Genomic DNA, 16423 nt, shown 5'->3' on the forward strand with positions numbered 1-16423 from the left:
ACTCATTCTGAGTCACCTACTGTCTTCCTATACTATCTGGATGAGTAAGGCCAAATAGACAAAATAATGGGCACTATATTAGTTGCACCAGGGGCCAATTTCACCACCTCCCAAAGACTTTAATTATCAAAAGTTGTATGTTATTTGTATGTGTATAAAAACATATACCTACGTACACTGAAATCACTAAAGATTTCTGATTCTCCACATTCACAGCAAAGTAATGCTGCTGATTCACTGTCTTCCAAATAAGAGCTCTGTAATACAAACAAGATCATCATTTCAGAGAATCAGAAAAAGGAGCCCATACACATGAGGAAATATGCCAACCAAAATCAGTGGATAATGTTAGCTCAGGTGAGAAAGTGAAATTCTGATTAGTGGTGGCTGTTTTAAATAGAACATAGCTAGTGACTAGTTGCATGAATAGACTGGTTAAGTGACTAGAAAATTGATTAAGGAATGTTTGGTTAGCTCAAGCATTTTCTGTTGCTTCCCAATTTGGGCAATGGATGATTTTTTTTTTCTGTAATAATGGTACTATTAACCTTTCCTATTCAGAACTCTTCCCAAACTGAGGACATACCTCTAATTCACTTATCCTCCCATCCAAAGATAAGACATTTGGTGTTGTTTAGAGATTGGATTTATAAAGCAAGACAGAGTAAGGCAGAACCTGATTAGAGGATGAAAATACTAGCCTAGCCTCATTAGATGCCTGCTTACAAGTGTTTATCAGAGCCAAAAGGCATGCTCTACTCAAGTCCTTTGCCAGATGCCAGAAAACAATTTAAAACCTTTCTTCTATTCTCCGGTCTCTTTTTCAGAGTCTGTCTAGAAGATAAGTACAAGGAGACAAAGGAGTGAACCAACCAGCTGGTAACATAGGAAGGCTTTCCCTGTGACTAATGACACAAAAAGAGGACAGAAAGCTCTAATTCTGACTCATTAGATGCCACTTAGATGTTTGCTCTTAGGGTTAACAAGATGGAAAAACGAGTTACCCTCACATAGAGCATTGATGCATATTTACCCTTATGTCATCGAGACTTCTTATGAGCAGTGGTTGAAACCCAGTCCTATATGGTATCTACTTTATAGCTGTCTTAACTGACACTTTGTTTTTTCCAAGCAAGGATGTGTTTTGACCTGCAGAATACCTGAGAGATTAACAGTTTTAAAATACAAAACACTTGGATGAGAGAATGTAAAGCAGGAGATACTATTTCTATTAACTACTTTGTTCCTGGTTTCCTTTTTCACCTTTCTCCTACCCTGATATTTTGTCTACATTTGGTTTTATGATCAAATCTTGCCAATCATTATCCCCTTCTCTTCTTTTAGAAAATAATCAGAAATAATTAAATATTAAAAATTTGTATCTGACAACTATAGTCTCTTTATTTCTACTTTTTGTAGGGAGAAAAATAATTCTTGCTCTTCTGGATTCTTTCTTTTTTATAACCATGTACAAAATACTCAAAAACTAGGAATTCTACTGCAAAAGCTAAAGACTTAAAAAAAATGATTAAAGGAAGTAATAAGGTGGAGATTATACCTGCTTCCAATTCTTCCAAACTCTCATGATGCGACAAATCTGAGTAATACTAAGCATATCAAAAATGGCCTGTTACTGCTATGAACTGAAGAGCAAAACATAAGTAATACAAATCATACTCACTAAGAACCTTCAGTTTTCATTTTATAGTTTTTGAATATTTATGCTAACACTCTCAAAATGATCACATCTGCATTGCTAAGTTATTTCAGGACTTAACTATATCCTTATAATTAAAACAATTCATTAAGTTACCTATCCATTTAGATGTGCTGATAGAATTACAACGTAATTGGTTCCAGGAACATGTTTTTACTTGTGACCAACATATTTAGCTCTAAATTATAGTCTAAGAACCCTAAGAGAAACAAAAGACATTTTAAGTTTTTTTTTCCTCTGCCTTCTGAGGTAACTTGACAATTCTGATTGTTGAGCTGTTCCTGGATACTATGCGACTTATTTCCAAGAATTCAAGAATAAATGAATAAATTTAAAAAGATATTAAAGGTATTTACCTCTAATTTCAAATATTTTCAGCAAACTGGGAAGAAAATGTGCTTCCTTAATTTACTCCCTTCACAGGGTTTTATATATAATAGTAGCTCATGCTAGCAGGCTCTTATCTCTATTGATCTTAGCTAAGATTGAATTTCTCCTGTTTGCTGGGCCTTCCCTTCCACATAGTCTACCACTGAGCTTCACACCCAGTCCTCAAATGCCTTTTCTACCATAGAGAAGTAATAAAGCTCCCTTTTCTTTTTCCTTTCCTCCCTCCTCTCCCACTCTTCCTCTTCACTTCACTTTCCTTCCCTTTCCCCTCCCTTTGTGGAATTGGGAAGGAGTACTTCCTCTTTCTCTTCTTCAACAGAAATTGAGAATAGTAAGAAATATATCCCTTGCTATTGTTACATCTCTTTTATTTTACCCCTTATCCTTGTTATAGGTCATATGGTTTAAGAAGCAGAAAACATTTGACTATTTCTCTTCTTTTCTCTCTCCATCCATCCATCTTTCTTTCCTTCTTCCTTTTATTCTTTTTTTTCTGGTTGTTGTTCTAAATGAATATATTGCTGCTGTACTCAAAGGAAATTAAGATTTGTATTTGTGTTTTTAGAAACAAGGTCTTAGTACTGACTGGCCTAGAACCCTGTTTTAAACAGGCTAGCCTTGAACTTGGGACAATTTCTCTGCTTCAGTCTCCTGAGTGCTGGGATTAGAGGTATGTGCCACCATACTTGAGTAAAAACTAGGATGGATATATATATATATATATATATATATATATATATATATATATATATATATACACACACACACACACACACACACACACACACATACATATATACCTACACACATATACACACATACATACATATATATGTGTGTGTGTGCATACTTGTGAGTCTGAGAGTTATTTCTGTTTAATTTGAGGTGGGAAAATCTACTTCTTGTCCAGATATTTGGGGTAGGAAGACACATTTTTAATCCTGATCTTGAGGCAGGAAGATACATCTTTACTCCAGATGTTAAGGCAGATCTAATAAGCTTCCAGCAGAAACCTATATAAGGACATGGAAGAAGGAAGCTTTTGCTCTTTGCCTGCTTGCTCTAACCTTGCTCCAAGTCCATTCCTTCACTGGCATTAGAACCTACTTCTTTAGGGTTCCAGATATGCTGAAGACTAGTTGAGACATCCAGCCTTGTGGACTGAACAACTACTGGATTCTTGGACATTCACAGGCAGTCATTGTTAGATTAGCTGAACTGCAGCTTATAAATATAATAAATCCCATATAATATTAATATGTACATATTAATATATATCTATTCATTCTATAAGTTCTGTTACTCTAAAGAACCCTGACTAATACACTCTCAGCTATCAAACAATAAAACGTATCTTTATCTAGGACTAAGATCTTTTAATCATTAGATGCCAAGACAAATCCATACACAGACACAACCAGATTGACAAAGTAATTTTATAGTTTGAGAATAATCCAATTGAGAAAACTATCTCTGATGTATCAACCCCCAAGTCATAAATTTAAAAACAATTATATCAGTATGTAATGCAAGCACTGGTGAACAAAATTCAGAACATGTCAAAGAGTTTTAAATATTCCTTCCATTTTTATCCTCTCACCTCCCAGCTCTTTATAATCCCATTCCCAGAAGTAATTACCATGACAGTTTCTTAGCTACTTGCCCAGAGATGGTCTGCATATACACAAGCTTTATGGGTTTAGATGTCCTTTCTCTAAAGACACAGATGAAAGCAATTTCGCCTATTTATCTTTATTTCAATATTTAGAATATCTCTCTTGAACCTTTCCACCCAGCCAGATGCTGCAATTCTTTCTCCAGAGTCTAGCCAGGCAAATGGATGGAACTAGAAAAATTAACTGAGTGAGGTAACCCAGACCTGGAAAGATTAATGTCTCATGTTCTCTTTCATCTGAGGTTCCTAGTTCCAAGTCTTCAGATGTAAGTATATGACCTGGAGTAACTTCAGAAACTAGGAAACTAAAAGGGGCCATTATGTAGGGGTGATGGTGGAGAAGCAACAAAGAGAAGGATAGCGCGACAAGTGATCTGAGAGGGAAATAGGAAAATGGGTTGAGGGGCTTTAATTATCAAGGAGGATGGAGGTGAATACACAAGAAAGAATATAAAATAACTAAGGATATCTAGAAAAGTCATAAAGAAACATACTATTATCTACTTAAAAATACCTCAAATACATGTGAATGTATAGACATAAATAGTTTAAATGAAAGTTTCACATCTGGGCTAACAATGTTCCCCCATGCCCCTGAGAGCTATAAACTATATAACAAACCCCAATGCCAGCATGAGAAGCCCTCTTTTGAGTTGTTGGTCAGGGTCAGCCAAATAGGTCACTGTTACTGCCTTTGGTTGATTTCCAGAGGTGGAAGAAAGTATTTATTGTTGAAGACACCATACCCTTCAGACAAGGCCAAGAGGACTTGATATGATCTGAAAGCTTCCTTCCTGAAGGAGCCACATAAGCTCCCAAAGAAGGAAGAACCAATAACCCTACCCAGCTATGACACCTCTGAAACACAACAACAACCAGCATGGCATGACAACCCTAAGGGTGCAATAGTGGTATATTAATATGTAAAAGGGAATGCTCAGGATGCTCCAATCCTAGATAAAGCACTATTGGCAACTACAGAATATTCAGAGTGGGAGAAACGGTCTTCCCTAGGGAAGATCATACCAATTGACTATTCAGTTTCTAATGGTCAGCTCTAAAAATGTACAGACAAGTAACACTGACTGAACAGGCTGCTTATATATATATATATATATATATATATATATATATATATATATATATATATATATATATATTTAACAATATTCAAATATATATTCATGTGTGTATGTGTGTGTGTGTGTGTATGTGTGTGTGTGTAATAGCAATTAACAAGAGAGGCAATGAATCTGAAAGAGATCAAGGAGGGGTATTTGGAGGGAGAAAAGGGAAGGGGAAAATATAAACTCAAAAATATTATTTATTTATGGAATGCTAAGGATTCAGTTTAGAGGATTAGCCATGACAGAAAAGCACCTTACTACTGAGCGATCCCTCAGATCTCTGTTTCTATTTTTAAAGTTTTGAGACAGGGTCTCGTGTTACTCAGGCTAACCTTGAATTAAGCCCAGGTGTGTTTTGAACCTGTGAACCCTCTGTCTCATCCTCCAAAAGAACTGGGATTTTTTTTTTTTTTTTTTTTTTTTTTTTTTTTAGGAACTGGGATTATATAGGTATGTACCACCAGGTCAAGCTTCAAAAACATTTTTATTAAAGTATGTTAAATAATGTAACATTAAGTTTACTATCTCAAATATGTTTAGTGAAATTTGCATGTGCATGCATGCACATGTGTATGTGTGAGTGGGTGTGAGATGCATGTGTGCATGGGTAGGCCAAAGAGTAACCACATATTGGTATCATCAGGAACACTGTCCGCCTCCTTTGAGATATGATTTCTCATTAGCCTGGAGCTCATCAATTAAACTAGATTCAATGGCTAGTGAGTCCTAGGGATTCTCTTGTCTCCATCTTCTTAGTACTAGGATTACAAGTGTGTATCACTAAATCTGGTATGTCTACATGGATTCTAGGAATTAAGTTCAAATCCCTACCTAATGGACCATGCCTTCCCACCATGCTCCTGGCTAGGTCCTGTCTCAACCATTTTAAAGTAATAGTTCAGTAGATTCACATTGTTAGGTGACCAATCTCAACAGTTTTTCATTTTACAAAACTGAAACTATATACATTGTAAATAAATAACTCATTTTTTCTTTCCTGAGCCTGCAACTATCATTCAGTTTTGTTTCAATGAATTTGACTACTCCAGATACCTTACATTAAGTGCAATAACAGATATACCTAGTGACACAAGCCTATAACCCCAGCTACTGGGAAGGCTAAGACAAAGATTCCAAGTTCAAGCCTGCCTGGGCTTAGAGAGTAAGTGCAAAGAAAAGTTAGTCAACTTTAGTGAGACCATGACTCAAAATTAAAAGTTTTTTAAAAGGGAAAAAGAGTCTATTGAGAAGGAGAAGAAAAAGAGGAGTAAGAGGAATGAGAGGACAAGCTCTTTAGGACATAAAATACAGTGAAAAGACCACGTGAAGAAAGAAGACATACATCTACAAGCCAAAAAGATATCTCAGAAAAAATAAACTCTGCCAACATTCACACCTAAGAGCAGCTGGCACACCTCCAAAAGAGTAAATACATTTCTGTCATTTATTGGTATGGAAGCCTCAAAACTTATTCTATTCAAATTCTTCAAAGACAGGATCTTTATATGTAGTCCAAATTAGGATGTAACTTGCTATGATTTCACATTCAATTCACAGTCTTTCTGCCCTAGCCTGCAAAGTGCTTAGATTTATACACATGTACATCATATTTGTGTTCTCTTATAATCAATCCTTGTGATTGATTATATTGCTTTCCACTCTAATCATCCAGGATAATCTCCCTATCTTAAAGCTACATTATTAATGTCCTTTATTCAGACTGCAAATTTAATTACTATATAACATAAAACACTCTCAGGTTCATATGGGGATATGGATGAAGTTCTCTTTGAAATTCTATCTATCTATCTATCACAGTAAATAGGGGAAAACAATTATGCTCCAGAATCTTATTTTTCTACTAATACAACAGGAAGCACAAACTCAAATGATTACAATAAGAAGCACTATAACTTTGCATAGGTAGAGTCTAGCTTAAATGTTCAGTAGTAGCAGCAGAATGTTTGAAGTTACTCTTTTGTAGAGAGAGGTTTACCTTATGATCCAAGGTAAGTATTTAAATGCATCTTTATAATTAATAGCGTAGATCTTCAAGATAATTATCTGATATTAAGGATACAATCTATGGCTATTGAAGGATAATAGTAAATAGACTAAAGAAACATGAAAAATGAAAGTTTAAGGATGGATTGGGTGGCTATTTTATATATATAAGATTTCTTGCAAATATATCTTTTAACTCTTATCTTACTCTACTGTAATTATTTCAAAAGATTCTCTTTCCACTTCTAGATTGTAAGCTTCTCATATTCTGGGGATAGAACAAAACAGGCAATGAGTAAATGTTCAATGAGTGAGCAGTTTAGCATGTGAATTATTATAATTTTTCTTATTGCCTAAAAACTTTAAAGATGAGACAAAATCCTACCTATAGGTATGGTTAAGAGACTAACAGTCTCCACTAAATATATGGCTTTTATATTTCCATTAGAAGAGTAAACTGTATGAAATGCTGCTTCTTGTGGGCTTCAAGTTACTATGGAAGTTTGAAGCCAATGGAGCACCTTCATTTTTTCAGAGCTACTTAGCAAATGGGCTTGCCAGTGGGAGAAGCAGTCAAAGTATTTATGCCAAAAGACTCTTGAATTCTGGCCTACATTGTGTCCATTTCATTTGAGAAGACATTGCTACCCTCTACTCTACACATAATACAGATCTACATCATGGTGACTTCTTTGCTGTGTCTTTCAGAAGGAATACATCTTTCAATCTAAAGCTTACTAGTTCTTCAAAGTACCACCAAATATCCCATGATCTCAGACACTACAAAAGTGTTAACGTCATTTTCATTAAAGAGGGATCGCCCCTCTAAGTCTTCACTGTTAAGAGGGGTTGACAAAAAATATAGCCTGTAGGTCAAACATGGCCTGGTAAGAAAACTGTTCTTACCTTGCAACCAGCAAGGTAAGAACAGTTTTCACGAGAAGCCCCGCGGCCATACTCGCTGCCTGCCAGGATAGAAAAGGGTCACAAGGTACTGTATCACCCTGAGCTTTAGATCTCTGGTGGTGCAAACCGCCAGGGGTCTGCCTGCTCCAAGGAACTGAGCACATAGGTGGTTTGTCTGCCAGCCTGCCGGGAGTGGGACCTGTGTCCTGCCCAGAGAGCAGCAGAGGAAGAGATTCCCTGTGGCCATATTCACTCCCTGCCAGGACAGAAAAGGGTCACTAGGTACTGGATCAGCTTTAGATCTCTAGGGGTGCAAATCTCCAGGGGTCTGCCTGCACTCAGGAACTGAGCACATAGGTGGTTCATCTGCAAGCCAGTCCGTCACGGGACCTGTGTCCTATGTGAGAATCAACAGAGGGAGTTACACCCACCACAACATCTTCCCTCCATAATAGAGCAGACAGAGAACACCTGATTGACCTTGACAACCTAAGTATAACATTGCTTGAGGCAAGACTGAGAAGGGCTCCAAAGGCACAAAAGAGGAAGGCAGCATATCAGTAATCTGTGCCAGAGGAAACCCAGTCATCCAGTGTTGCAGAGATAACCTTAAAGATCCACAGTAGGTTGAAGCACCAGCCAGTGACAATAAGACCATCTAACACCTGGGAGAACTAGATGGCTAAAGGCAAATGCAGGAACATTACTAACAGAAACCAAGGCATTATGGCAGCATCTGAACCCAATTCTCCAACAATAGCAAGTCCTGGATACCCCAACACACCAGAAAAACAAGATTTGGATTTAAAATCACTGGTCATGATGCTGGTACAGGGACAAATGAAGGACATACTTAAAGAAATTCAGGAGAAAATGGATCAAAAATTAGAAGCCCTTACAAGGGAAACACAAAAATCATTGAAAGAAATTCAGGAGAATACAAAAGCCAATAAGGAGGAAATGCAAAAATCACTTAAAGAAATACAGGACAACTTTGATCAACAGGCAGAAGTCATGAAAGAGGAAACACAAAAATCTCTTAAAGAATTAGAGGAAAACACAAACAAGCAAATGATGGAACTGAGCAAAAACTTCCAGGAACTAAAAACAGAAGTAGAAACAACTAAGAAAGCACAAAGGGAGACAACTTTGGAGATAGAAAACCTTGGGAAGAAATCAGGGACCATAGACGCAAATATCAACAACAGAATACAAGAGATAGAAGAAAGAATCTTAGATGCCAAAGATACCATAGAAACCATGGACACAACAGTTAAAGAAAATGCAAAATGCAAAAAGCTTGTAACACAAAACATCCAGGAAATCCAGGACACAATGAGAAAGCCAAATCTAAGGATTATAGGCATTGATGAGAGTGAAGATTTACAACTTAAAGGGCCAGCAAATATCTTCAACAAAATTATGGAAGAAACTTCCCTAACCTAAAGAGAGAGATGCCCATGAATATACAATAAGCCTACAGAACTCCAAACAGACTGGACCAGAACATAAATACCTCCCGTCACATAATAATCAAAACCCCAAATGTACTCAACAAAGAAAGAATACTTAGGGCAGTAGGAGAAAAAGGGCAAGTAACATATAAAGGAAGACCTATCAGAATTACACCAGATTTCTCACCAGAGACCATGAAAGCTAGAAGATCCTGGGCAGAGCTCATGCAGACTCTAAGAGAACACAAATGCCAGCCAAGACTACTATACCCAGCGAAACTCTCAATTACTATAGATGGAGAAACCAAGATATTCCATGACAAAACCAAATTTACACAATATCTTTCCACAAACCCTGCCCTACAAAGGATAATAGGGGGAAAACACCATTACAACAAGGGAAACTATACCCTGGAAAAGGCAGGATATTAAGCTTCTTTCATCAAACCTAAAGAAGATAACCACACATGTATAAAATTAAAATAAAAAATGATAGGAAGCAATAACCACTACTCCTTAATATCTCTTCACATCAATGGACTCAATTCCCCAATAAAAAGACACAGACTAACTGACTGGTTATGTAAACAGGACCCTACATTTTGCTGCATACAGGAAACACAACTCAGTGTCAAAGACAAAAACTACCTTAGAGTAAAAGGCTGGAAGACAATTCTACAAGCAAATGGTCCCAGGAAACAAGCCGGAGTTGCCATTCTAATATCAGATATAATTGACTTTCAATCTAGTGTCATCAAAAGAGACATGGAAGGTCACTTCTTGCTGGTCAAAGGAAAAATCCAACAAGAAGAACTCTCAATCCTGAACATCTATGCTCCAAATACAAGGGTGCCCTCATTCATAAAAGAAACTTTATTAAAGCTCAAAGCACACATTGCACCTAACACAATAATTGTGGGTGACTTCAACACTCCACTCTCACCAATGGACTGATCAGGAAAACAGAAACTAAACAGGGAGAAATGAAACTAATTGAAACTTTGGACCAATTGGAGTTAACAGATATATATAGAACTTTTCATCTCAAAGCAAAAGAATATACCTTTTTCTCAGCACCTCATGGGACCTTCTCCAAAATAGATCATATAGTTGGTCACAAGACAGACCTCAACAAATATAAGAAGATTGAAATAATCCTATGTCTCCTATCAGATCACTATGGAGTAAAAGTGGTCTTTAATAACAATAAAAACAACAGAAAGCCCACATACACATGGAAACTGAACAATACTCTACTCAATGATACCTTGGTCAAGGAAGAAATAAAGAAAGAAATCAAAGATTTCTTAGCATTTAATGAAAATGAAGGCACAACATACACAAATCTATGAGACACAATGAAAGCAGTGCTAAGAGGAAAACTCATAGCCCTGAGTGCCTCCAAAAAGAAAATGGAGAGAACATACACTAGAAGATTAACGGAACAAGTGAAAGCCCTGGAACAAAAAGAAGCTAATTCACCCAGGAGGAGAAGAAGACAGGAAATCATCAAACTCAGGGCTGAAATTAATCAAGTAGAAACCAAGAGAACCATACAAAGAATCAACAAAGCCAAAAGCTGGTTCTTTGAAAAAATCAACAAGATAGATAAACCCTTAGCCAGACTAACCAAAGAGCACAGAGAAAGTATCCAAATTAACAAAATTAGAAATGAAAAGGGAGATATTACAACAGAAACTGAGGAAATTCAAAAAATCATCAGATCCTACTACAAAAACCTGTACTCAACACAACTGGAGAATCTGGAGGAAATGGACATTTTCTTAGACAGATATCAATTACCAAAATTAAACCAGGATCAAATAGACCATCTAAACAGACCCATAACCCCTAAAGAAACAGAAGGGGTCATAGATAGCCTTCCGACCAAAAAAAGCACAGGACCAGATGGTTTCAATGCAGAATTCTATCAGACCTTCAAAGAAGACTTAACACCAATACTCTTCAAACTTTTCCACAAAATAGAAACAGAAGGAACACTACCCAACTCCTTCTTCGAAGCCACTATTACACTGATACCAAAAACACACAAAGATCCAACTAAGAAAGAGAATTTGAGGCCAATTTCCCTTATGAATATCGATGCAAAAATACTAAATAAAATTCTTGCCCACCGTATCCAAGAACGCATCAAAACGATCATCCACCATGATCAAGTAGGCTTCATCCCAGGGATGCAGGGATGGTTCAATATAAGGAAATCCATAAATGCTATCCACTACATAAACAAACGCAAAGAAAAAAACCACATGATCATTTCATTAGATGCTGAAAAAGAATTTGACAAAATTCAGCATCCTTTCATGCTAAAAGTCTTTGAAAGGACAGGAACTCAAGGCCCATATCTAAACATAGTAAAAGCAATATACAGCAAACCGGTAACCAACATCAAACTAAATGGAGGGAAACTTGAAGCAATTCCACTAAAATCAGGGGCTAGATAAGGCTGCCCCCTCTCTCCATATCTTTTCAATATAGTTCTTGAAGTCCTAGCTAGAGCAATTAGACAGCAAAAGGAGGTCAAAGGGATACAAATTGGAAAGGAAGAAGTCAAACTATCACTATTTGCAGATGATATGATAGTATACTTAAGTGACCCTAAAAACTCTACTAGAGAACTCCTACAGCTGATAAACAACTTCAGCAAAGTGGCTGGCTACAAAATCAACGCAAGCAAATCAGTAGCCTTAATATATTCAAAGGACAAGCAGACTGAGAAAGAAATTAGGGAAATGACTCCCTTCACAATAGCTACAAACAGCATAAAGTATCTTGGGGTGACTCTAACCAAACAAGTGAAAGACCTATATGACAAGAACTTCAGATCTCTGAAGAAGGAAATCGAAGAAGATCTCAGAAAATGGAAAAATCTTCCATGCTCGTGGATTGGCAGGATTAATATAGTTAAAATGGCCATCTTGCCAAAGGCAATCTACAGATTCGATGCTATCCCCATAAAAATCCCAACCCAGTTCTTCATAGAGCTAGAAAGAGCAATTCTCAAATTCATCTGGAATAACAAAAAACCCAGGATAGCTAAAACCAATCTCAACAGTAAAAGAACTTCAGGGGGATTCAGTGTCCCAGACTTTGAACTTTACTACAGAGCAATAGTGATAAAAACTGCATGGTATTGGTACAATGTCAGGCAAGCGGATCAATGGAAAAGGATTGAAGACCCAGAAATGAACCAACACACCTATGGTCACTTGATCTTCGACAAAGGAGCTGAAAGCATCCAGTGGAAAAAAGATAGTCTTTTCAACAAATGGTGCTGGTTCAATTGGAGGTCAGCATGCAGAAGAATGTGAATCGATCCATTCTTATTTCCTTGTACTAAGCTTAACTCCAAATGGATCAAGGACCTCCACATAAAACCTGACACACTGAAACTAATAGAAAAGAGACTGTGGAAGACCCTTTTGGACATGGGCACAGGGGAAAATTTCCTGAATAGAACACCAATAGCTTATGCTCTAAGATCAAGAATTGACAAACTGGACCTCATAAAACTACAAAGTTTCTGCAAGGCAAAGGACACTGTCAAAAGGACAAAACGTCAACCAACAGATTGGGAAAGGATCTTCACCAACCCTAAATCTGACAGAGGGCTAATATCTAATATATACAAAGAACTCAAGAAGGTAGACCCCAGAGAACCAAATAACCCCATTAAAAAATGGGATATGCAGTAAGAATGGCTAAGGTCAAAAACTCAGGAGACAGCAGGTGTCGGTGAGGATGTGGAGAAAGAGGAACACTCCTCCACTGCTGGTGGGGCTGTAAGATGGTACAACCACTTTGGAAATCAGTCTGGCGCTTCCTCAGAAAACTGTACATGAGACTTCCAGAGGACCCTGCTATACCTCTCCTGGGCATATACCCAAAGGATTCCCCGGCATGCAATAAAGACACATGCTCCATTATGTTCATAGCAGCCTTATTTATAATAGCCAGAAGTTGGAAAGAACCCAGATGCCCCTCAAAGGAGGAATGGATACAGAAAATGTGGTATATTTACACAATGGAATACTACTCAGCAATTAGAAACAATGAATTCACAAAATTTTTAGGCAAATGGTTTGATCTGGAAAATATCATCCTAAGTGAGGTAACCCAGTCACTAAAGAATACACATGGAATGCAATCTCTGATAAGTGGATATTAATTAGCCCAGAAGCCCTGAATACCCAAAGCACAAATCGCATAACAAGTGACTCCCATGAAGAAGTATGGAGAAGGTCCTGATCCTGGAAAGGATTGATCTAGCATTGGAGGGGAATATAAAGACAGAGAAAAAAAGGAGGGAGGTCATTGGAGAATGGATAGAGAGAAGAAGGTTTATGGGACATATGGGGAGGGGGGATCCGGGAAAGGGGAAATCATTTGGAATATAAACAAAGAATATAGAAAATAAAAACATTTTAAAAAAAGATGCAAACGTGCTGAAAAAAAATGGGGTGCAGAGCTAAACAAAGATTTTTCACATGAAGAACTTCAGAGAGCTGAGAAACACCCTAAGAAATGTTCAACATCATTAATCATTAGGGAAATGCAAATCAAAACAACCCTGAGATTTCACCTCACACCAGTCAGAATGGCTAAGGTCAAAAACTCAGGAGACAGCAGGTGTTGGCGAGGATGTGGAGAAAGAGGAACACTTCTCCACTGCTGGTGGGATTGCAAGATGATGTAACCACTTTGGAAATCAGTCTGGCGGTTCCTCAGAAAACTGGGCATGACACTTCCTGAGGACCTGGTTATACCACTCCTGGGCATATATCCAGAGGATTCTTCAGCATGCAATAAGGACACATGCTCCACTATGTTCTTAGCAGCCCTATTTCTAGTAGCCAGAAGCTGGAAAGAACCCAGGTGTCCTTCAATGGAGGAATGGATACAAAAAATATGGTATATTTACACAATGGAGTACTATTCAGCCATTAGAAACAATGAATTTATGAAATTCTTAGACAAAGGGATGGAGCTGGAGAACATCATACTAAGTGAGGTAACCCAGTCTCAAAAGATCAGTCATGGTATGCACTCGCTGATAAGTGGATATTAGCCTAGAAACTTTGAATACCCAAGACATAATCCACATATTAAATGATGTCCAAAAAGAATGGAGGAACTCAAATGTTGCAAGATACTTTCTATCCATTCACATTAAGGCATTGAGAGGCCAGTGATTGGAGGGGAGAGAAGGAGCTAAGGAGAGAGAGGAAGAGAGCGGATATCCAGACGGCTTCAGAAGTATTTCTGGTGTTTTGGAGAGGTTAGAAATATTGAGATAAGACTTTAACATTGTAAATTGGCATTATGTAATTGGGAGTTTTATATACATAAAGAAAGATATTTGGCTAACTATTTAAGAGTCATGCTTTACCAGGTATTTGGGTGCAGAGTGGGAGCACAGGACTCCCACTGTTTACAGAGTCTATGGCAGAGAGGAAACACAGCTGAGATGCTGTGAGAGCTAACTGAAAAAGATTGGATCGACAGTGAGAGTAGTCCTGAGCGAGACCCTCCAGGACTTGGTAAAGAGGCCTGGCGGGGCAGTATTATTCATAAATATTTACCACTACACTCAAATGAAATTTGTTTTGCATTTTAGTTCAAAGTACAAAAGACAGAAACAGTTGAAGGTGAAAAGAAAACAAAGAGATCTGGAGCTATAATCTATTTGTTACTAAGTAAAAATTAGTGTCTTTGGGCTGGTGAGATGGCCAGTAGGTAAAGGTGATTGCTGGTAAGCCTGCCAACCTGAGTTTGCTCCCAGGAATTTATATGGTTGAAAGAGAGAACTGATCTTCTCAAATTGTTCTTTGACCTCCACATGTGTGTTGTGGCATGCACATCTATAAACACATTCAATAAAAAAAAAATCAAGGACATTGAAACTTTACACTTAAAAAAACAATGCATCAATACATAAAGAATAAGAAAGTATAGAAAACAATAAATTTACAAAAGTCAAAAATAAGGAAGCAAACAAAACTATGCTGGAAGATTTTTGAAACCAGTGTAGAAAATATCAGTTAATTGGAAATAAGCAATTTGAAGTTTATATAAAGATTATTCAGAAATCCTCACAGAAAAATTTCTAAAGCATTTTTAGATTACTAAACTTGTAATTATAGCAAAGCCATAATAAGAAAAAGAAAATAGGGTATTTCTGATGGGATGTAAAGGCAGCTAGCTATTCATATTCACAGGTTTACAAGTTTAAGTAAAGACATTATGTGAACACAGAAAGGGGGAGGAAGGGAGAGTAGGAGAGAGGAGAGAGACAGATACAGAAAACTTTACACTTAGTGTACCATGGTAGATTCTGAAAAATAATCATTCACAAAAGCAGTAACAAATAATAAACAAATTAATAAAGATAAGAAAAGCAAAGTCATTGCTAAATATTTAATCCAGATCGACGAGGAAAAAAGAGCAGCAGGATTTCACAATTTCTGGACCTAGAATCTCAATCTACAAGTGAGAAACTAGGTTGACTGCAAATGCTATCCTATTATTTGGGAGGCAGAGGCAGGCAGATCTCTGAGTCTCAGTCCAGCCTAGACACTACACAGCAAATTCCAACAAGAATTATATGTTGCAAACATACACAGAATATAAGGTTGTATATAGTATTTTGTGCTAGCCAGGGCTACATATTGAAACCCTGTCTCAATAAGTAGAAAAGTAAATAAATGAATGGGGTCTGGGTTTGGATTCAAGTCTTGAGTTGCTAATTATGTGATTTACAAATGAAATTTAATCTTTGCAAAGACTGGCTTATCTCTACTTAGGCGTACCAAAGTGCTTTACTATTTTTATTTATTTATTTATTTATTTTTTAATTTTTTTTATTCGATATAATTTATTTACATTTCAAATGATTTCCCCTTTTCTAGCCCCCCCACTCCTCGAAAGTCCCGTAAGCCCCCTTCTCTTCCCCTGTCCTCCCACCCACCCCTTCCCACTTCCCCGTTCTGGTTTTGCTGAATACTGTTTCACTGAGTCTTTCCAGAACCAGGGGCCACTCCTCCTTTCTTCTTGTACCTCTAGGCTTCTGCTATTAAGTTAGCAGCTTAGTTCCTTCCTACTCTTTGTGAGAATTAAAAACAAACAAATA

General features: G+C 37.3%; 1 protein-coding gene across 3 annotated transcripts in view; it reads right to left on the reverse strand.

The window, feature by feature from the left end:
* Ssh2 (slingshot protein phosphatase 2) overlaps positions 1–16423 on the reverse strand; it is a 260142-nt gene that overhangs the window by 185796 nt on the left and 57923 nt on the right. For 2 of the 3 annotated variants that reach the window (XM_052196430.1, XM_052196429.1), the window contains exon 2: positions 177–257. The exons of the other annotated variant lie outside the window; for it this stretch is intronic. In XM_052196430.1, coding sequence (XP_052052390.1) covers positions 177–257 — 81 coding nt within the window. The remainder of the gene's footprint in view (positions 1–176; positions 258–16423) is intronic. 3 annotated transcript variants of the gene reach the window in all.

The sequence above is a fragment of the Apodemus sylvaticus genome, chromosome 10 (assembly GCF_947179515.1).
Source record: "Apodemus sylvaticus chromosome 10, mApoSyl1.1, whole genome shotgun sequence".
NCBI lineage: Eukaryota > Metazoa > Chordata > Mammalia > Rodentia > Muridae > Apodemus > Apodemus sylvaticus.